Source organism: Antechinus flavipes, chromosome 3 (genome assembly GCF_016432865.1).
Source record: "Antechinus flavipes isolate AdamAnt ecotype Samford, QLD, Australia chromosome 3, AdamAnt_v2, whole genome shotgun sequence".
In the NCBI taxonomy this organism is placed as follows: Eukaryota; Metazoa; Chordata; class Mammalia; order Dasyuromorphia; family Dasyuridae; genus Antechinus; species Antechinus flavipes.
In genome coordinates, this window is record NC_067400.1 from 428,412,437 (window position 1) to 428,435,838 (window position 23,402).

General features: G+C 32.7%; 1 protein-coding gene across 2 annotated transcripts in view; it reads left to right on the forward strand.

The window, feature by feature from the left end:
- Positions 1-23,402, forward strand: part of GRB14 (growth factor receptor bound protein 14) — a 145,208-nt gene that overhangs the window by 117,889 nt on the left and 3,917 nt on the right. For both annotated transcript variants that reach the window (XM_051986253.1, XM_051986254.1), the window contains 6 exons: positions 10,764-10,874; positions 11,073-11,168; positions 15,122-15,202; positions 20,186-20,302; positions 20,404-20,473; positions 20,614-20,701. In XM_051986253.1, coding sequence (XP_051842213.1) covers positions 10,764-10,874; positions 11,073-11,168; positions 15,122-15,202; positions 20,186-20,302; positions 20,404-20,473; positions 20,614-20,701 — 563 coding nt within the window. The remainder of the gene's footprint in view (positions 1-10,763; positions 10,875-11,072; positions 11,169-15,121; positions 15,203-20,185; positions 20,303-20,403; positions 20,474-20,613; positions 20,702-23,402) is intronic.

Sequence of the window (23,402 nt, forward strand, 5' to 3'; positions counted from 1 at the left end):
CCAATTAATTAAATTATTATTATTGAGTGATTAGTGCAAGGTGATTTGCTGGTGCATTTTCTTGACCTTATGGAGCTTACAGTTAAATGGAAAACACAAAACGTTTATTCAAATAATTTTTTTTTCATGAAACAAAAAAATTTAACTTGTATATCTTTAAAAAATACATAATTCAATATATTACCTTCAAAGATATCCTGCTTGTTTTTATCTTTCTCTCAAATTGTTCCTGTACTCAGTAATTTGTACTCAGTGATTAAAAAACTATATTGATGCTCTTTCTTTTTTTAAACTTCTTTATTTTGGCATCCTTTTTATTAATTAAACTCTCCCTACAACCTACCCGTCTCCCTAGTTATGGGGGAAAAAATCTCCTCATGACAAATAAGCATAACAAATCTGTGTGCCAGCCAGATGCAAAAATGTATATATTTTTTTGCCTCTCAAGTTCACCTGCTGAAGTTCTTCATTTCCAGAAATAGTGCCTGGTCATTGCGCTGAAATATTTCAAAGTTGATTGAAAGAATGAAAAATGGATTTCAGCTTGAAGTTGGAGACTTATTTTCTTCTAGGTTTTCTTCTGGACAATTTTAACTATAATATATCATTCTTTTTACTAATATCTCTAATGTTAAATTTTGTTTTAGAATTTAGTTCCAAGGCCAGGTTCTACCTCACTTTTTGGTCAATGTTTTTGGATGACATACTTTATGCCATTTCTTCTATTTCATTCTTCAGACACGCACACATACATATACACATAGATGGCTTTTGTACTCCATTAATCCATGAGACATTCTTTGGAAGTTGAGTTATTACACTCTCCACAGCCATACATTATTTTTATTGGAAGAATATTTATATTTTTTAAATGGCTCCTTTTTCAAGAAGAAGTTTGTGTATCATTAGTGGTTCAGCTTTTCAGTTTTAGATCACTTCATTGAATATGTGTGTGTGTGTGTGTGTGTGTGTGTCTGTCTTTCTGTCTCTCTCTCTGTCACTCTCTTCACATGCATACGTATTACTGGTTGGTCAGTTGAATTGCATATCATTCAGTCAATCAAGCATTTATTTAAATGCTTAATCTGTGCTAATCACAATACTAAGCACTGGAAATACACATTCACGAAAGAGCAAACACCTTGGTTATTGCTGATTCCCTGAGACTCAAGGGATATAATATTTTGAAATATTACATCAGTATTAGCTATTTTCACCCAATTTCTCTGTGAAATTTTTTTTATCAGTGTGGGAGAAAAAATGGCAGTTTTCAGGACAATTTGAAAACAGACCTATGTGTCTTAGAATTTAAGATTTCTTACTTTCTGAATTTCTATCTAAATAGTCAGAGGGCTAGAGGTTTCCAGTGCCATTGAATTGAGTGATTATCTCTGCAAAGAAATTACAACTATTTTAGTAATATTTCTTTTGTGCAGAGATTGTGCTTTCTATTATTAACCAGTCATTCCATATTACTCTCTAGAATGGATAGATCAATTAATAATAACACCAATAGTGGATAAATATCCCAGTTTTCCCATATCATCTCCAACATTTGTCATTTTCTTTTTGTCATATTATCAATCTGATAAGTATGAAGTTGTTTTAATTTACACTTCTATGATCAATAATGATTTATAATATTTTTATATTACAGTGGATAGTAAAGCTTGATTTTCTTATAAATGATACTTAAGCTAGTCACATCACAGGGAGGAAGTAATTTGTGAACTATAAAACACTATTATCAGTGTGAGTTATTGCTATTCATCCATCCCATCCTCTCTGCCTAGGGAAATAAGTTTGGTTGTTACAAATAATATTTGTTTTCTTTTGCTGACTGCTACCTTTGCTGACTGCTACCTTGAATTAGTGAGCATTAAATCCTATTTGTACATTTTCTTTCACCGAGGTACTGAAAAACATTGCTATGCTCAGAGTATACACCTTAAGTTTCTTCCTCTGAGTGACTTTACTTTCAATTTTACTTCCAACAAAGATAATCCTCTCATTCTTCTCTCATTCTTCTCCTCCTTTATGGGATTATTTTCTACAGCCTAAAAGTGAGGAGGTGTTTCATGTTTCTACCTAGATAGGTTGAAAAATAACATCACCAACTATTTAAATTCTCTGGTGTAAACAGTATTCCCAAAGTCCTTTTTATTTAGAAAACTATTTCCTTCTCTTCTCTCTTAGATGGTCAGATTTTTTTTTTCAGCTCCCAGATACTGCCAGTTTCATAGGGATTTTCTTCCTTAAGTTTGCCCCTTTAGCTACCTAATTGTTCCCCATCCTTCCAAAAAGCACTGTTATTATGTGAATTTAGTTTACTGCTGAGAATTGCAGTTTCATTTTTAAAACTTCATCACTCGTCTCCCAATAATCCAATTCCATGGTGACCTATAGTATCATCTGAGAAGATTTCATTCCATTTTTAAAGAAATCCAAGTTATTTACCAGCAAGTCTGCTTATTTATTTTTCTCAGAAGGCCTTTAGCTTCTGATATTAGATAGAAAATTTTTTTTCTTACTGACAAGTCCTTACCCTAGACCATGTCTAATGGTTTTAGTCACTGAGAGATCCTCAATCAAGAAATAGCCTGTGGTGTGGACATCTGTGGGGACAAAAAGTCTCTTCTTGCCTTCCCCTATTATGTATTTATTTAAAAAAAACTTTTTGTTTTTAAATTTTGATGTTCAAATTTTCTCCTTTTTCTCTACCAAATAAGGTAGCAATCAATATGATATAAATTTTGCATGTGAAAATTTTGCAAATTTACTTATTAGTCACATTGCAAAAAAAAGTAAAGAAAAATAAAGTGAGAAAGGTATACTTCAATTTAAACTCAGAATTCATCAGTTCTCTTTTTGGAGGTGAACAGTATTTTTTCATTGTGAGTCCTTTGGAATTGTCTTGGATCATTGTATTCATCAGACTAGCTAAGTCTTTCGCAGTTCAACTATCTAGTTCTTCTGACTTTACTTTGAAACAAGCAGTTCATATATATCATGCTGTTTTTCTGAAATCTCCATCCCAAACTGTTATGAATTCAAATGTTGGAGTTCTTGTTCTTCTCAAGGCAAAGCCGGTTTAGAGGCTTGGAGCCCTTCGGATGTCTCCAAATCCAAAGGTTCTGTCCTTCAGCCTCTGCCTCTGCTTTCTTCTGCCTCCAACCAAGACAGAGATGGAAGGTCTCTCTTATCTCCTTCTGGGGAGCCCAGCCACCAACTTGCCGCGGAGAGAGGGCTTCTGGCGTAGCTCCACTGAAATCCGTCAAAGTGTTCTCTGCACCAGAGTCGCTCCTCTCAAGTCCAGTGCGATCAGCCAGCCAAGAGGAAAAAATGTATTCTGCCATAGATCCCTCATCGCTGGCCTTTTATCTGACTCTTCTGAGAGAATGGGATTATGGGTTTTCTCCCATAGTGCTCTCTGGCCCAATGAGCTTTAAGGGAGGTGTGGACTCCCTTGAAGTTAGAAAGTGTACTTTGTGAAGCTAGCATACTTGTGGACTCCAATGAGTAAAGGTGTGAACACAAGCCTTGTCTTAAATTAGTTCTACTTAGTACCTTGTTTCAGGTTCTGGCCAAAACATCTTCTTGTAAGATTAGATCAACTTTAATTAGTTAGCAGTTAGTAAGGATTCCAGCCAAACCATTAGTTTAACACAAGTATTCCATGCAATCATATACTACTACTTGTTCAGCTGTTGCCCAATTGATGAGCATCCCCTTGATTTCCAATTCTTTGCCACCACAAAATAAGCTGGATTCTCTTGGATTCTGTAAGTATATTATCATATCATCTGCAAAGAGTGATAGATTTTTCTCCTCATTGCCTACTCTATTCCTCTTTTTTTTTTTTTTTTATTGCTAAAGCCAACATTTCTAGTACAATATTGAATAATAGTGGTGATAATGGGCACCTCTGTTTCTTTCCCCTCTGATCTCATTGGGATGCATCCAGCTTCTCCACACTAGAAATAATGCTTCCTGATAATTTGAGATAAATGCTACTTATCATTTTGAGGAAAATTCCCTTTATTTATTTGCTTTTTAGTGTTTTTAATAGGAATGGATGCTGTATTTTATCAAAAGATTTTTCCATATCTATTGAGATGATCATATAATTTCTGTTAGTTATGGCAATATGATTATGTTAATAGTTTTCTTGATGTTGAACTAGTCCTGAATATAGATATAAATACCATTTGGTCATTAGTGTATTATCCTACTGATAAGTTGTAATCTCTTTGTTAATATTTTATTTAAGATTTTTGTGCCAGGCCAGCTAGTTGGTATAGTGGGTAGAGTACCAGCCCTGAAGTCAGGAGGATCTGAGTTCAAATCTGGCCTCAGACACTTAACACTTCCTGGCTGTATGACCTTGGGCAAGTCATTTAATGCCAATTGCCTCAGCCAAAAAAAAAAAAAGATTTTTGCATCAATATTCATTAGGGAGATTGGTCTGTAATTTTCTTTCTCTGTTTTGGCTCTTCCTGATTTATATATTTGTGTCATAGCAGGAATTTTAAAGTACTTTTTTTTAAACCTATTTTCCCAGAGTTTACATGGTATTGGGATTAATTGTTCTTTAAATGTTTGTTAGAATTCACTTGTAAATCCATCTGCCCTGGAGATTTTTTTTTTTTTTTTAGCAAGTACATTAATGGCTCGTTCAATTTCTTTTTTAAAACTGGGACTATTTAAATAATTTATTTCCCCTAGGCAATCTATATTTTCTATATAATCTAGGCAATTTATATTTTAGTAAAAATTCATTCATTTCAATTAAATTATCAGATTTACTAGCATATCGTTGGACAAAATAACTCCTAATTATAGCTTTAATTTCTTCTTCATTGATGTCAAGTTCACCCTTTTCATTTTTGATACTAGTAATTTTTTTCTTTCTTTTTTCTAATCAGATTAACCAAAGGTTTATCTCTTTTGTTAGTTTCAGTTTCATTAATCTCTCCTTTGAATTTTAGAATTTCTAATTTGATATTAATTGGGGGTTTTTAATTTAGATATATATATATATATTTTCCCTAATAAGTGCTTTGGCTGTATCCCATAGATTCTGGTATGTTGTCTCATTATTGTCATTCTCTTGGATAAAATTATTAATGTTTCTATGAATTGTTGTTTTACCTACTCATTCTTTAGAAATAAATTATTTAATTTCCAGTTGGTTTTTAGTTTATCTTTCCCTGGCCCTTTATTGAATATAATTTTTATTGTGTCATGATCTGAAAGGAAGCATTTGCTGTATCTGCCTTTCTGCATTTGATTGTAAAATTTTTATGCCCTAATACATGATCAGTTTTTTTGAGTAAGTGGCATGTACTGCTGAGAAAAAGTATATTCCTTTCTGTTCCCAATCCATTTTCTCCAGAGGTCTATCATCTCCAACTTTTCTAGGATTCTATTAACTTCTCCTTAGTTTTTCCTGTTTATTTTGTGATTAGATTTAACTAATTCTGAGAGGGGGAGATTGAGGGTCCCCCACTAGTATAGTTTTGTTGTCTTCTTGTTATTGTAACTCTCAACTTCTCCAGGAATTTGGATGCTATACCACTTAGTGCTTATTCATTTAGTATTGATACTGCTTCATTGTCTGTGGTATCCTTAAGCAACATGTAGTTCCTTCCTTATCTCTTAATTAGAGCTATTTTTACATTTGCTTTATTTGAGATAAGAATTGCTATCCCTGATTTTTTTGCTTTGACTGAAGTATAATTAATTTTACCCCAGCCTTTTACCCTTACTTTGTATGTATCTCTCTGTTTCAAATGTTTATTGCAAACAACATATTATAGAATTCTGTTTTTTAATCCACTCTGCTATTCCCCTCCATTTTATGGGAAAATTCATCCCATTCATGTTCACAGTTATGATTGCAAGCAGTGTATTTCCCACCCTATTTTCTTCCCTGTATATACTTTTGTTTTTCCTTTCTACCCTATCCCTCTGTAGTAATGTTATATTTCTAATCCACCCTTCCCTTAATCTATTCTCCCCTCATCCTTTCTCCCTCCTCTTACCCTTTTCTCTTAGTATTTCTGCCTTCCCTTTTATTCAGTTCCTCTCTTTTCTTTCTCCCTTTTCCTCCTACTTCCTTAGGGTAAGATAAATTTCTATGCCAAACTGAATGAATATTATTCCCTCTTTGAGGCAAAACCAATGAGATTAAGCTTCAGACAATGCTCATCTCTTTCCCTTCTTTCTCTTTATTACGTCTTTTGTGCCCCATCATGTGATCTAATTTGTCCAATTTTATCTTCCCTTTCCTCTTCTCTCAGTACAATCCTTTTCCTGTCCCTTAATGTCTTTTTCTTTGATATTATCACATTAGAGTCAATTTATGTCCATAGCTCCATCCATGTTTGCCCCTTTTAACTCCCCCCAAAACTGATACAGTTCTCAGGAGTTACCATTTTCTCATTTAAGTATGTGAATTGTTTGACTTTTAAAAAATATATTTTCCCATGTTTATTTAGGTTTGTCTTCAGTCCTATATTTGAAGATCAAATATTTTCTTTAATTTTTTTAATAGAAATAAGTGAAAGTCTCTTAAGTCATTGAAAACCTTCCTCTGAAAGGTGATACTCAGTTTCTCTAGGTAGTTAATTCTTGATTGTAAGGTACTTTGCCTTCCAGAACATGGTATTCTAGGCCCTCCTATCCTTTATTGTAGAAATTGCCAGATCCTGGGTAATCCTGATTGTTGCTTCTTGATATTTGAATTATTTTCCCTTGAGATTGGAGTTTTGGAGTTTTGCAGTAACATTTCTTGGAGTTTTCCTTGTGGGATTCTTCTGAAGGTAATTGATGAATTCTTTAAAAGACTATTTCCCCCTCTATTTCTAGAATATTGGGGCAGTTTTTTTGATGATCTCTTGAAGAGTGCTGTCCAGGCTTATTTTTTGGTCATGGACTTAAGGTAGATTAATAATTTTTAAATTGTCTATTTCCCAGGTCGACTGTTTTCCAGTGAAGTATTTTACATTTCCTACCATTTTTTCATTATTTTTAGTTTGTTTGCATGATTTTTGATGTCTTATAGAGTCTTTAGCTTTCATTTGCCCAGTTTTAGTTTTTAATATATGATTTTCTTCAGTTAGTTTTTGTATCTGTTTTTCCATTTAATTAATTCTACTTTTCAAGGTGTTGTTTTCTTCAAAGGATTTTTTTTTTTTTTTTTGCATTTGGCCAATTGTATTTTTTTTTTAATGAATTGCCTTCCATTTCCAAACTATCGACTCTCTCTTGCATATCTCTCATTTCTTTTTTCATTTTTCTTCTAGCTCTCTTATTTGCCTTTTAAAATCTTTAATGAGCACCTCCAATAAGCTTCTTTGTGCTTGAAACCAATTCATATCATTCTTTAAGATTTCCTCTGTGGACATTTGTCCTTACCCGAGTTGATGTTTTGGTCTTTTCTGTCATCATAGTAGTTTTCTGTGGTTTTGGTTCTTTTCTGTTTCTTGCACATTTTCTTTGCTTCTCTTTTATTGCTTCCTTTTTGTGCCTTTTATGGTCAAGATCTGTTTCTGAATTAAAGGGAGCACTGTCCCAGGCTTCCTATGCAGCTCTGAGCCTTGGCGTTGAGGACGGGTCTCTTGTGATTATATCTTGTTCACAGCAGAGGGGTAGCCTTACATGTTCTTGCCAGGAAACAGCCTGATTTCCTGGATTGGCAATTTGCCTTCTGACCTGGGACTGGATACTGCCTCAGTGATCTGCTTTACTACTGAGCCAGAACTGAGGGTCTCAGTTGCTAATCTGCTCTGATTAAGACTTCTCACTGGCTTTCTTGGGAACTGGCTTTCTTAGCTGGGCTGAACACCTCTTTCATCCTAGTGAAACTGACATTTCTGGAGGTTTTTTGAATCTATCATAAGCTAAAGAGTGGTTTCATTCCATCAGACTGTTTTTAGAGGCTTAATTTCATGAGACTTTCAAGGGAAACTGGCTTCTTAGTTTCACTCTACTATCTTGCTCCATCCCTGGAATTCTGTTATTTTCTACAGTATGTTTGGACTTCTTTTCCTGATTTTCTTGTGTCACTCTCATTTCTTTCTCCAGCTTTTTCTCTATTATGTTTACCTCTTTATTTAACATTTAAGTGAATTATTGGTGGGATTGTGTCCAATTAGCATTTGTCTTTGAGGATTTGCTTGTAGCTGTAGCTTTCACATTATTGCCGTCTTTTCTGAGTTTATGTGTTGACCTTCCTTGCCATCCTTGTACCTTTCTTTTTGTTGTTGTTTGCTCATTTATCTCTTGTCTTTGAATGTTGTGTTGAATGTTCCTAGGTGTGGAAGGATGCACTGTCTCAAACTTGAATCTTTTTTGGTTCTACTGTTTTCAAAGCTACTTCTGTGGGACTGAAAATTTTTGGTGCTTCCAAGATGTTTTGATCCAAGGAGAGGTATGGTAACTGCTCTCCTGGTCTGCATGCTCATCTTTACCTTGTTATCTTGTAGCTGAAAGTATTGGCAGTTTTCTTGGCCAAGGAATTGTGGTCACAGACTCTGTTCTTCTGCAACCACAAGTGTTAGTGTTTCTCTTTGCAGTGGAACTTAGATCAGGGTCATTGCTCCTTTGTGATTGAACACAAGCACCCTTTTCTACTCTTGAATTATAACTGAGAACTGTGTATTGGCAATAGAGTTGCCAATCAGTTGCATCCTTTGCCAGCAAAGAGTCTCTCATAATCTCTTGCTGACTGGTTCTCAACCCCTTTATCATTTCTTTGGGCTGAGAGCTCCCAAATTTGCTGCTGTTCTAACATGGCCACTTCCAAGCACCATGATTGATGTTGCTGCTCTCCTCTAGGCTGATTCTCACCTCAGTATTATAGACCTCTCCTGCTGATCTCCTAAATTGTCTTAGAGTACAAAAATGTCTCACTCTGACCTTTTGTTCTTTTCTGCTCCACAATGTGATGGTGAAGTACAGCATCCAGAACAAGAGATGTATTAGTTTTACTATATTGTAATTTAATCAGATCATTGCCAGAATACTATGTTCAGTCCCACGCTTGATAATACCTACAGAAAGAAAACCATCAGGGAGAAGGACCTTGCGATCATACCATGACATAATTAGTTTTTCATATATATACACATACCTATACCCATACACAAACCTATACACATATACACAAATATAACTGCCTTAAATCACTCAGACTTGGGATTGAATTTATTCTGTTTATCTTTAAAGGGCAGAACTTGGGGTAGTGGGAGGAAGTTACATAGAGGCAGGAAGATTTAAACTTCATATTATGAAAGACTTCCTAGTAATTAGAACTGTCCAGAAGTAATTGGGCTGCTTCAAATGGCAGTATATTCCTTCTCATTTAAGAGATCATCAAAAAAAAGTTGGATTGAGATCTCATTGAGAATGTTGCATAGAATGTTCTAGGAGAGAGACTTTGGAGTTCTCTTAACTTTATAATTCTGTAATTCTTTTCTAAGAAATCAAGGGCCAGTGATGACCAATGCCATGTTTAAAGGCTACATAGTTCTGTGGCAAATTTGAGATTGAAACTCTTATATCCTGACTCCTAGTCTTCTTACTACTGTTTTCTGCAGATTTCCTTGCGTATATTGCTCTGGGTATAGCCTTTTGAGAAATGTGTGAGTTTGGACTATCCCTGATTAAACGTTCAAGCTCAAACTCCAGCACTACTCTATGTTATTAACCTATCAGAGAAGCAAAATGACCTAGTAATTTCCCATGACCATATCCTAAATATCATTGATTTCCTAGGGAAGAAATGAGAATTCAAGATTCTGCTTTGCCTTTAAATTCATTCATAGTTCTCTATCCACTAATTTCATTAAATTTGCCTATGTAATATGTTTTTCTCTATGTAAAGGAATTTTTAGTTGTGTAGCTCACATCAATGCTGTGTACAATGTGTAATTTTATAGCTAAATGTGAAAGGTGGTAAATCCTAAATGAAGCAGGGGCCATTATCTGTTTTCTGTTGTGAAGGTGTTTGTTTTCTTTCTTTCTTTTTTATTTAGCAGCTATTTGAGATCATCAACCATCTTAATGACCATTTTTATGTAATAAATGTTAGAAAAACTGGTTAGGGAAGAAAATTAGTCCAATTTGATTACCTTTTTTTTCCTTACAGAAGGTGTGAGGTAGATGGTTAACCACAAAATTGGCAAACCTATATTTTGCATCATGGGAAAATTTTTTTCAAGTGTTAATAATAGATTATCAGTTTGCAGATGAAAAGTATCTTTTCCCTGGTATAATTCTTAGGCTTTTGAAATAGAGGCAGAGGTTGAAGAATTATTTACTGTTTGAGGTCTTGGCCTTTTTATTATTATTATTATTTTTTTGGTATGTCATGAATTCCTTTGTTAAGTCTGGTAAAATCTATGGACCCATTCTCAGATGAATATTTTTTAAAATGCACAATATAAAAGGGACAAAATTACAGAGGAAACCAGTTCTGTGGAATTTTTTTTTCCTTATTCAAGTTCATAGATCCCCTGAAATCTGCATATGGACCCCCTACAAAGGTTCTCTATCTTATTTAAGAAGCTGTGATTAAATGATGCAATGACCTAATTTTATCTGGAATTTTTCTTTTTGTTTTTATGGCATTAGTATTAGATTTTGTCCTTAATCTCCTGAATTCTGCTTTCATAGTACAGATAAGGCAATCATATTAGGAAAAAAGGTTTCACGTAAGCTGAGAGTGGTAAAAATGTTTCCATTTCATTTCCCTTTAGGAACCACGGCACTTGCAGTTTTTTAGTGAATTTGGCAATAGTGATATTTATATGGCATTGGCAAGCAAAAAGACCCATGGAGCCCCAACAAACTATGGATTTTGTTTAAAGGTACAGGCTTACTATTTTGATAGATGCATAAAGCAGATCACAGCTTTTTTAGGTAAGCTTTAGTTTCTTTGAACTTTTTCTTAAGATAAAAAAAGAAGCAGCTTTCTCATAAATAGGAGAATTTTAGTGGCTTTTATTTCAACAGGTGTTACCTTCAAGATATGCATTAATGCTAAACAATGTGCTGTGGCCTTCTAGCCTAACAAAGCAGGAGGGAGCCGAGACCTGAAACTGCTCTATGCAGATGAAGAGCAGAGTAGGACGTGCTGGGTTACTGCGATTAGATTGCTTAAGGTACTCTTTCTTGTGGAGCTATTTCTCATCAAATACTTTTACTATATAAAGTAGAGGAATTTTCTAACATGAAATGTTACCAAAAGATAGACTCTCTCTCCATCTCTCTCTTTCTCATTTTTCCATTTTTCCCTTTCTCTCTCTCTCTCTCTCTCTCTCTCTCTCTCTACATATATATATATATATATATATGTATATATATACACACATAAATATATGTGTGTGTATAATTATCTTTACATTTAGAAAAAAACTATAGATATTGAGTTTCATATTAATTAGAATGTGATGATTTCAAGTTTATCCATTTTGTATATTTCCATGACACAAAATATCCTTTAAAGCATCTGTATTTACAATGCTTCGTATGCATTTATAAAAATGTAATTAGCATTACAAATGATAATCATCTATTTACAAAAATCTACCAAGTTAATATAATAGTATAATATAGTGCAATTATTCTAGATTTCTGAATTATTAGGTTAAATTCTAGCTCTAAAATTTTAAAATTTTAATTTTTTGATAAATTTTGCTTTGAATATCTTTCTTAGATCTATATTTGTACTACATAGGAATTGCTATTGCAGGAAGACAATTCTTAGTTCTTTTTAAAGGCATTAGTCTTAGATTTTGTCCTTAATCTCTTGATATTTTAGAATTCTGTTTCCATAGTACAAATTGGGCAATCATATTAGGTAAAAAAAGGTTTCAGGTAAGCTGAGGGTGGCAAAAATGTGCAACCACTCCTTTTGAGGTTATGAAGCATTCTGTTAGTTGAATGTATACATTAAAGAGAAGGATAGAAAAAAAAAAGAATGAATGTTCTAAAAATTAACTTTAAAAGACATGTTAAGAAGCATGCTCTCTGCATCCAGGGAAAGAAATGATAAATAGAAGTATGTTTAGAATGATTTTACAATATATATGTATATATTTATATATGTATACATGTGTATATTTGTGTTTAATGGTAGCCGTCTCTGAATGGGATGGAGAGAAGAAAAAGGAGAAGAAATGAAATCTACTTGATAATGCTGTTGTATGTTTGAAAGGAATAGCAAGTTGTGAATAATAAATTTTTAGTTACATGTGTGATAATCTTTTTGAAAATCATACTATGTCATGGAAATGCTTGTTTTATTTCATAATTTAAAAATAAAAATAAAAACAACATTCAGATGATGGATATACCATTTTTTTTCACAAGTCAGTCTAAGGCTGCTTTGAACTTGTTCACCATTTCTTAGTAAAAGTCCTTACTTTGGAGGAAATGACAACAGATGACTTAAACCAAATTCTTTTAATAACTATGGTCTTAAATTGACTGAAAAGGAGTCAGTTTAGTAATACCATATCTATATCCAATAAGAGCAACCAAATCTTTCTTAGAATCGTAGATTATTTAGTGCTAGACAGAACTCCCTACTTTTTCAGATAAGGAAACTGAGGACAAAGGAGGTTAAATAATTTGCTCAAAGTCACTGGACAATAAGTGATAGAACAGTATTTAAACACATATTCTCTGTCGTAAAATGTAATACTTTTTCCTACAAGGTACAACATGGTATCTTGTTATTGCTTTTGAAATTTGACATTTGCATAAGTGAAAAATATAATTTATTGGTCTTAATTAATTTATTGAAATTTTTATTCTTAAAATCCTATGTTCAAGGTCAGCTAAGTGGTACAGTGGAATAGAGCACAGACCCTGGAGTCAGGAAGATTGAAGTTCAAATACAGCCTCAGACACTTAACATTTACTAGCTGTATGACCCTAAGCAAATCACTTAACTTCAGTTTTCTTTCAAAAACTCCAAACCCCAATACCTCAAAAACACACAAAAAAGAAATCCATTGTTTAGAATACTTTATTTCTATACTACTTGCAGTGAGACTTTTTTTTTTTGATTGATATTGCTTTATTTTAGACCCATTCTAATAATCTGAATTCATCCAAATTTATTAGTGAAGATGTAATATTAGTAAGGTGGTGTGTATGTTTAACAAATTTCTATTTAATATGTTTATAGTAAAAGTAAAATTGACCTGTCAGTTTAAATTAAAATGTGGACTAATAAATCTTGAAGGGGCTTTGTGATCATTTGGTATTATCTTCAGATACAAATACCACACACACACACACACACACACACACACACTTTGGAGAAAATATGCAGAAAGATGAGTTCCCACAATCAATTTCATTCAAATAATAATTTAAAAATGCAGAGAACTTAATACTGAAATTAGTTCTCTGATTTTTAAAATTATTTTGAAAATGAATTTAATGCAAATTTATAAATAAAGGTATTTTATCTATATTAGGTAAAAATGAAATCTTAAAATTATTTTTCCTTTGTTTTAAAAATAAATTTGTACATACAACATGTTTATTTCCCATATTTGAAATTAAATTAAATGTCTCTAGGAGAGAACCGGTTCTTCTGAATAGTTTCAAGTATTTCCAACAATATATATCTTGAGGGTGTGGTTTTCATTCCACTGTTTACCCTAACTCTCTTTTTTGAGTAAATTCTCTGTCTTTGCAAAGAAGAAAATTTATCAGGGAACATAAAGAGATCTTGTTCCATTGATGTTTCATGTATAAGTAGAATAAGCCTAAAGGAATAACTCCCAATTTCAGAAGACAATGACCCAAGGACAAGTTTGTTGAAAGTAGTTGCATTTTTCACATTTCTCAAACCACAGAAGCAAGGGATTTTTAACCCCCTTTTTTGGTGTATATCATGAACCCCTTAGGTATTCTGGTGAAGGCTATGTATCTTTTCTCAGAATAACTTTTAAATGCACAAAATAAAGTATGTAGCATTACAAAGGATACCAATTATGTTGAAAAAATTATTTAAACATATGTAAATTGTATGTATGCATGCATATGAATACATACCCATATGCACATAATAAAAATTCTCAGACCTTAGTTTAAGAACTTTTGCTCTAGATTAACACCTTCAACATAAATAATGTAAAGATTAAATGTTGAAAGTTAGAATTTTTTGCTCATAGTCACATATTTTCACGTTTTGTTTTGGTTCACATGCTTGATTATTGGGGCTTTTGCCTCTATACTATTTTGAGTTTCTAGAAGTTTGAGCAAAAAATGAAAGAAATGAATTAATAATATTGATTTCACTAAATTATTTGATTTTCCTAAAATGTTGCTTATGACACATAAAGATGTGAACTCAGGAGTCTTAGTTATGTGAGAGTTTGTGAAATAACCCAGTAGGGACCATAGTTCACTGTTCTAAATCCTATGTGTTCTCTGTCTGAAGGAACCTTCTAAAGATACAGCTAGGTCCCAATTAGCACAAATAAGTCCTGTGAAGTGGTTACATTATTTAAATTTGCATTGCATGTTTCCACTGGACTGGAACCAGTTACCATATTTTACATAATTATAACTTTAGTGTAAATTCAACGATATGCAGGCACTTTACAGGATTCATTATTTGGAAAATGGAGTCTTCCCTCTGTGTTATTTGTAAACATGAAATCTTAATATATTTGAGACCAAATTATTTAGTAAATTTTAAGCAAAATTTTGCTTATCCAGTAATTTGAATAAATTTCTCACCTGATTAGCAGTATGCTTCACTAAATAGCCTATTTGATATTTAAATAAGTAAAATAGAAATGATATTCTGTGATCTTAGGAAACTGAATTTTGGAGGGAAATGATGCTTTCCATTAGGTTACCTAACAGCACCTTAGAATAGGTACTATTTTTTTTACATAGCACATCTCACTTCCAATTTTTTCTTTAACAAAGTATGATTTTTAAAAATATTTTCCAGTTATTTTAAATCAAACGTGTTGTGATGACTTAAAATCAGAAGTAAAATATGAAGATCATATTTTTGCATGACAGACTTTTTTTTGTCTATAATTCATGAGATGAAAGTGATGAAAATATATTTTTTTTGTAGTATGGGATGCAGCTGTACCAGAATTATATGCATCCATGTCCAGGGAGAAGTGGTTGCAGCTCTCAGAATATGTCACCTATGGTAAATATTGTTTTGCTCTTCAGTTTGAAATCCTAAGTTATATTGCTTCACTAGGAAGAAATAATGAACTGATATATTTTGTTTTCTTTTCTCTAGACTTATCACAGAAATTTTATGTGATGAAATCCCTTCATTATCTGTTTCATTTTACTTTTGTAATCTTTTGCAATTTATTTGTAAAGTTTTGTTGAAGGCTTTTATTTTTAAATATTATTTCTTGATATACTCCATTTCTACTTAAACCTCATTTATTCATTACAAGTTTGGTAAAACTGTTTTTGAGTCACATGATTATTGAAGTATTTGAGAAAAGTTATTTTTTATATAAAGCTTTTTATTTTCAAAAGTTATTTTTAAAATCAGCTCTAGTAGTAAAGGTGAAGGACCTTTCCTTCATCAGTGCAGAACATATTAATTTTAGAAGGGAATTTGTTTGATTTTGAAGGTTTTATATTTGAAATTAGTCATTTGTTTGGACCTAGAAAGTATAAGATTTGACATTTTTTCAGCTCCTGGCTCATGACCTAACACTACAATTTAATTATAAAACTATGAATACAAACCTTTTAAAATATAGATTACCTTCCAGAAAAAAAAAACCAAAACCAAAAACAAACAAATGAATAGTACTATAAGAACAATATATGAACTATAGGACCCTGTCTCCCTAATTCATCATAATTGCCACCAGGACATTTATTAGTACATGCATTATAATGTAGGGTTCTTTAAAATATGTTGTGATACAAATACCTATTTTTATTCTTCAAGGTCTCTCTTTAATTTCCTATGTATTAATTCAAGAAACATATTCCTGTACTTTAAATATATAGCATACTATCTTAGAGGTACCTTGTAATGATACGTATATTTAGAATTTAGATTTCTATGCTAGTGTTACAAGTAGGTTAACTTGTATTTTTGAAACCTGCATTTGCACTTGAATTTAAAATATTCTTTTCATGGCTGTGCCCAAGGAAAGAACATTTACCTTACGTGTAATGTAGCAGATGAAATGCTCAGTTCTAGGAATGAGGCATGAAATAATGTTGATTAGAAAGCTGGATAGACTATATAGGAAAAGAGCTCCAAAGCAGTTAGTGATGTTTAAGTTACAGAAGAGTAAATTTCCATCGTTGTATTGTTCTGCCTGTAAACCACATACTAAGAATTACTACATATCTTGTTGAATTTTCTAAAAGTGACAACTTTAAAATGAGCATTTTGCAAATAATTTGATCACTTATCATTGTATTTGAATTTATGCACAGTGAAAAATAGATTTGTGGGTTTAAAGTCTATTTTTTAAAAAAAATCTTGTATTCTGTGTAGAATGTAAAGAATCATGTTGGCCAGACTCCATTGGTGAACTTGGGCATGGGTCTGGATGGTCATTATATAGAATGGAAAACCATTAATGAATTAATCTGTTTCAGTGGGAAGAAATACATCAGAAAGACTTCGTCTTCACTGGAAAGTAGTGATAGTTATTGCAGACTTAATCCTAAAAGATTTTGGGGTGTGTGTGTGTGTGTGTAAATAAATCCAGTGTCTTTCTTTGGCAGCTACACATTTCTTTCAAAGAACCAAAGAACTGCTATTCAAGCTATGTAATAGCAGCTTGATTTTTTTTTTTTAGTGGGAAAATGTTTAATTTTTAGACAATATACTACTAACCATCTGTCTTCATCACTCATGTACCAACAGTAACTATGTGGTTATGATATTATCACTCTTTTTATTTGGAGGTAGTAATGCTGTTGACCATTTTCTGGGTTTATTTCATTTTATTTATTTATTTTATTTATATTTATTTATATTATTTTTATATTTATATCATATATATATATTTATATTAAGAATAATTTGAGATTAGTCCTTCTGGATCAGGTCCTTTCATCAATGCCTGATCACCACTTGACACTACAATATATTTATATAAATAATGATTGGAGATTCCTTAAAATGCAGATAATCTTCCAGTAAAAATCTTGAATGGAAATGTGAGAGCATTATATGCATTTATAGGACCCTGCCTCCTTGAATCATTATATATGCAGCAAAGGTATTTATTTGTGCATACACTATTGGTTTTGAGACGTATAAGAACATTTGTGAAGGCCTGATTTTAGTTTTAACATTGCTGTTCTCCACTATTTAAAAACTGTACCTAAGAATAATTTTTTACATTAAAGTACAGTTTTTGATTACTTTTGCTCACACAGAATCCCAGTGTTGTATTTAACTGTGTGCTCTTTTCATTCCTTTTCAAAGTGCTCTTTAGGGATTTTTCAATAACAAAAATATCAACAAGACTAGTAATAATAGTTCTAGTTATATAACTATATATAATATAATAAAAATGTATATAAATTATATAACTCTTTAAAGTTTGCAAGGTACTTATAAATATCTGATTTGTATCCTTTCAGCAACCTTGGGCGGCAAGTACAATAATAATATTTATGTGTATGTGTGTGTGTGAGATACATACACACATATACACATATAAACATTCTCTCTACATATTATCTATAAATGATTATCATACACAATATTATAATCCTTGTTTTATAGACACGAACAATGAGGCCCAGAAACTTTAAATAACTTGTTCAGAGTCACACAGCTTGTAAGTGACTGAAACAGGCTTAGAATTTGTTTTTTTCTGACTTCAGGCTTTTCACTTTATCCATTGTATCACCTACCCGTCAAATGAGACATACCAATAGCTTATAAAACACATGTGAAAGTATCAGTTGAGGAATGAACATTGAAAATCTCTATTTCTTGCTATGAACTGAACTGTTGACCTCAGCCAGCTGTATCACAATGAGGGTAAAAGTAGGAATAGATGATAATGAATATTTTTGTCCTTTACTGGTCCTAGAAAAGACAAGGAAAATCCAATTCTTATTGATAGCGGCGTATTCCAGTACAAAAATCTTATCTTGATGGCTTAGGATATTAACTGGATGGGTCCTGGTGAGGCAACAGAGCCTTCAGTAACATTCAGACTTCTTTACAGGGAGCACTTTGCTCAAATGCTAGAAAAAGGAGATTTGTAACTCAGCTTTACAGACTCTAATAAATGTTGCTTTCCTCTGGTAGAATGAACAAGCTGAAAGTAGCTGTTTAAGTCAGATCATCCCTCACATTTCCATGTTAAATAGAAGCAGATTCTTTATATTCTTTATTTCCATTACATCAAGGGAAATAGATACTTTCTGTATTCCTGCATTTATTTTTTTTCTCCCCACTTATGTCAAGTAATTAGGTAGTGTAGGATTTTGTTTTTTCCTTGCTGACTTGTGTACTCCAGGAAAGAAAAAAAAAAAGGAAACACCTGGTTGTGTTTATTTTTCCTTCCTAACAGCATTTCTATGTTATCAGGAACTTTAGATTACATAGCCCATCTTGGTATGTGAAGATAGAGATATTCTAAGGATAAAGCTATCATTATGATGGAGGCTAGATACTCAGTTCAGACCTACGTGTTTGAGGCAGGTGGAGGCGTTTCATTAATGTCAGCAAAGCAGAAGTACATCTGGCTGGTCGGCAGCCGTGCCCATAAGATCACGAGGTGAAAAGGGCAAGCTAAGGTGTGACAGCAAATAGAGATTACAGAGACAGCATCTGTCTGGAAAGAGCAGCTGTCAGTTATAACATAAAGAAGTCTCTAACAAATGGAAGATTGCATGCAGGATCTCTAGAAATAAGAGATGGACCATAAAAAGATGAGTACTCCAGGATGATTTGAAGAGAACATCACAATATGGTAATATTTTCTGAAGTGTAATGTGGCACAAAGTAAGTCCTGAGGTTTTTTTTTTTTTTTTGGTGGAGAGTGTTTTTATTTAAGCACATACTTGACTGTGATCTGTTACATGAAACAAGGATTGACTGGATCCAAGAAGACAGATCTAAAAAGTCCTTACTGAGCCATGGGGTCCCCCAGTTGCAGGTAGGAAATTAATTTAACATTAGATCTTCATTTTTATTTTTGCCCCTTCTTATTACCTAATGGGAAATAACTGTATGCCCTTTTGGTGAGTTTTCATTATTTGGGAGGTGGTGCAGGGAAAGGTGTGTTCACTCTGTTGTAGCCCAAATTGAGATTCTGTAGGTTTTATTTTTGTGTGAGTTGTTATTTTCTTTCTTTTCTTTTCTTTCTTTTTTTTTTTTTACAGTTGCTAGTCTAAAGACAACTAACTCAATGTTTGTTGTTGGTGAGGCAAATCTCATCTACTACTACCAAAAAATTGAATTAGGGTTTCTGTTCACAGTTATAGAGAAAGTTGTTGAGTTAGCTCAAGATGGCATATATAATCATTTTAGTTTTTGATGGCAACATTTCTCTCAACCTTTTGTTTAAGTATTAAGAAATTTGTTTTTTTAGAGCTCTTATTTACATTTATTTGTTCTATTTTACAAAGTGCAAATTGTGTTTTAGAAAGTTACAACATAATTTCTCTCTTAGCTGAACATTTTAAATTATGCTGTAACTTTCTAAATCACAGATTTCACTTTGTGAAATAGAACAAATAAAGCTCTAAAAGGATGAGAGAAATGTTGTCTCATGCCAGTAGGAATTAAAAAGATTATTGAAGGCCACTGAAATGACTATTCCCTTCTGAGTTATATTTTTTTCAAGCCTAAATGAGAATGTGAGCAGATAATATTGCTTCACTTGACAGATGGATTCTCTCTGTACTGTATGTTTTTAATCTTTGTAGTCTATCAGCTTAATCTTATTGTACTAACAACTCAAAATAATCAAAACAAATATATATTTTTTTTCTGTTTTAGGACTTTCATAATTAAAAAACAACAACAGGTGTTTTAACTTCTTAATTTCCTGGAAGGTTTTTGGTTTGTTCATCAGCCCCCATTGCTCAATGGATCATCATATTCTAGGACGAATACCAATATTGAAAAACAACATGCTAAAATATTTTAAAATTTAAGTGATTTTTTTTTTAGAGAAGTATTTCAGAGAATTCTCTTGTTGCAATGGACTTCTCAGGCCATAAAACCAGAGTTATAGAAAATCCCACAGAGGCCCTTTCAGTTGCTGTTGAAGAAGGATTAGCATGGAGGGTATACATATTTCTTTCCCCCCCCAAATTTATTTTTTTATAATTTTTGCTTTTTTCTCCATTCAAAATTTTGAAAAGTGTTTTTTCCTCTCCCATGTTCAGAAAAAAGGATGTTTACGACTGAATACACATGGTAGTCCCACTGCTTCTCATAGTTCCTCAACAAACTTAGGTATGTTTGTTAATATTACTGGAAATAGACTTCCTATGTAAATGTATAGCTGAACTTGAGATAGATATGGTAGAAGTTTCACTTGACTCTATGCAATTTGAAGAGAGAAATCTTTAAATCTATTTGTGTAACTTCTTCAGCTATTCATAGGGCCCAACCATGGTTTCATCACAGAATTTCCAGAGATGAAGCTCAGCGGCTGATCATTCAACAAGGACTTGTAGATGGGTAAGTATGGGCATCTAACAGCTACTTTTATTAGGAGGTGCAGAAAGTAGAGCTCATCCTTGGATTGAATGTGTTTATTGTTTGTTCCTCCCACAGTTTATAACTGGCCTTGTTATTGTCACAAGGAACACAACAGATGAAGGCAAAAACAAATGAGGAATATTCTCCTTAGTTGGTTCCTTGGCCATCAGTTACATTTCCCACTCTGTGCAAATTTGAGAAAGTTTATTGTTGGTCACAGATGTTAATTTAAAAAAAGCAGAGCTTGCTTTTTGGGTGCCAGTTAACTTGGCATTGATGGCAGGGGAAATAAAGGACAACAAACATGTTTTAATTTAAGCTTACAATTAATTTGCTGTGTTAGTATGTACATATTACTAATTGCATTTTTCAGATAGCTGAAAAAGGAATGACTGTCCCCTATCCCAGACCCTGCCTAGAGAGGGAATGAGAAGAGGAAGAACTTGTCTGAACAATTTAAATGCTGAATTTTTTCCTGTTTTTAATACAGATTTTCTGATTATTTAATTTTTTCCAACTCATTTATATTAATAAATAGCAGAGATTATGAGAAATGTTAAGTGTGATCGGGGGGCCAGTGTTGCAGTTATGCTCCTATAATTTTCTTTGGTGCTTTGATGAGCTAAATAAACTCAAGCAAAGAAAGTTATAAAATATAAAAAAGATAATAGTCACCAGCCCTTTTTTCTATAATCAAACTTTAAAAGAAGTGTTATGGTCTAAGCTACCATAAGATACTTTGTGGACAATGTTTGCCTTGATATGATGTAATTTCTTTATAGGAGTTTATACATAGAACTTATTCTGTTATGATGCTGTTGTAATATTATCTGAATTCTCATAATGCCTATTATTTTCTTATCCATTTCTTTTACCTTAAGTTTAATACTTTAATAAAGGTAGCCAAACAATTGAAGAACATTTAAAATTTACTAGATTTACCTGCCAAAACTGTGGACTAGTAATGTGTTTACTATTGAATCAATAAAGCAAGCATTTATTGAAGTACCTATTATGGGCCTGGAACTGTTGAGGCCTTAGGAGTACAAGTATAAAGAATGAAATAATTCCAATTTGCAAGTATCATATATTCTAATTAGGGAGCTAAATATATATAAAAGCATATATTTTTGCAAATATATGTACATATACAACAAACATATATATTTCTACACACACATATATTTATATGATATATGTGTGTCTGTATACAGAGAAAGAGAGAGAGAGAGAGAGAGAGAGAGAGAGAGAGAGAGAGAGAGAGAGAGAGAGAGAAGGAGAGAGGAAGGGAGGGAGGGAGAGAGGTAGGGAAGAGGGGGAAGGAAATCAGAAAAAGAGGTAAAAGTTTCATTCAGAAGATGATTCTTGAGCACTTTCTTAAAGATGAGAGAGACTATGGAGCGGATACATTCTAGGCGAGGTACAGGGGTACCCAGCAGAGGCATGGAGATGAGATTTTGAATGTTGTATGTAAAGAACTTAGAGAACTCCTATTGAGCTGGATGCCCATTAAAGCTGGAAATATAGGTTTGTTGGTCCAATTTGTGTAGATCTTTAAACATTAAATGGAAGAATTTATATATTTGATCTTATAAACAAAATGAAGATAAAGGAATTGGTTGTATAAGGATAACAAGTAGTTATATCTCCATTTAAGGAAATTAGTTTCATAGCCTTGTGTAAGATGGACTGAAATGGGAAAAATTTAAGGCAGAGATCAGTTAGGAAGTTATTATAATAATCTAGGCAAAGGGTGGTGAGAGCTGAACTAAAGTGGCAGCTATGCTCATGGAGAATTGGAAATGAGAGGTGTTGTGAAGATAGAAACAATAAGATTTGGCAACTGATTGGATATTCTAGGGGAGAAAGAGTTAGGAGTTGAGGATCATGCTGAATATAAACCTGAGAGTCTGGTATGACGGTGATGCTTTTGGCATAAGGTGAATTGGAAGAGAGGAAATTTAGGGAGCAAGATAACAAGTTGATCTTTGTATATGTTGAATTTAAGATTTATCCAGAATATTCAGTTTGAAATGTTCAATATATGATTGATAATGCAGCATTGAAGTTTATATATCTGAAAGACATTTGCAGTGATAGTTCAATTCACAGATGCTGATAAGATTACTGAGAGAGAGAGAGAGAGAGAGAGAGAGAGAGAGAGAGAGAGAGAAGAGGGCTTAAGGAAGAATCCTGTGGAACACTCACTTCCAGTTGACAATTCAAAAGAAAAAGTTTACAAACAACAGAGCCAGAAAGTAAATTTTTAAAAAAAACTTAAATTTTGAAATATAGATTCCAAAAATAAGATTTTCATAATAGTAGTTTTCAATAGATTGATAGACAGTTGGAAAAGAATAGCTTGAATTCTGTATTAGATATTGTGGGGAATAGAAAAATATGACACTACTGGTCTCCTGATCTCAAATTGTTTAAATCTGGTGAAAGAATTCTATTTTTCTTAAAAGATTATTTCAGAAATTTTCATTAATTCTACTTCATGCTTTTAGTTATTGTAAATGAGGCCATATTGTAGCTTGAATATATGTAATAAAAACATTTTTATGTTCATCTTAGTCAACTAATGCTGGGGATTTAATATTAAAGATAATTTGATTTCAAGAAGAGATTTTTATGGAGACTTGACAGTGCCAGCTGGGTAAATAAAGTTTTTATGCAA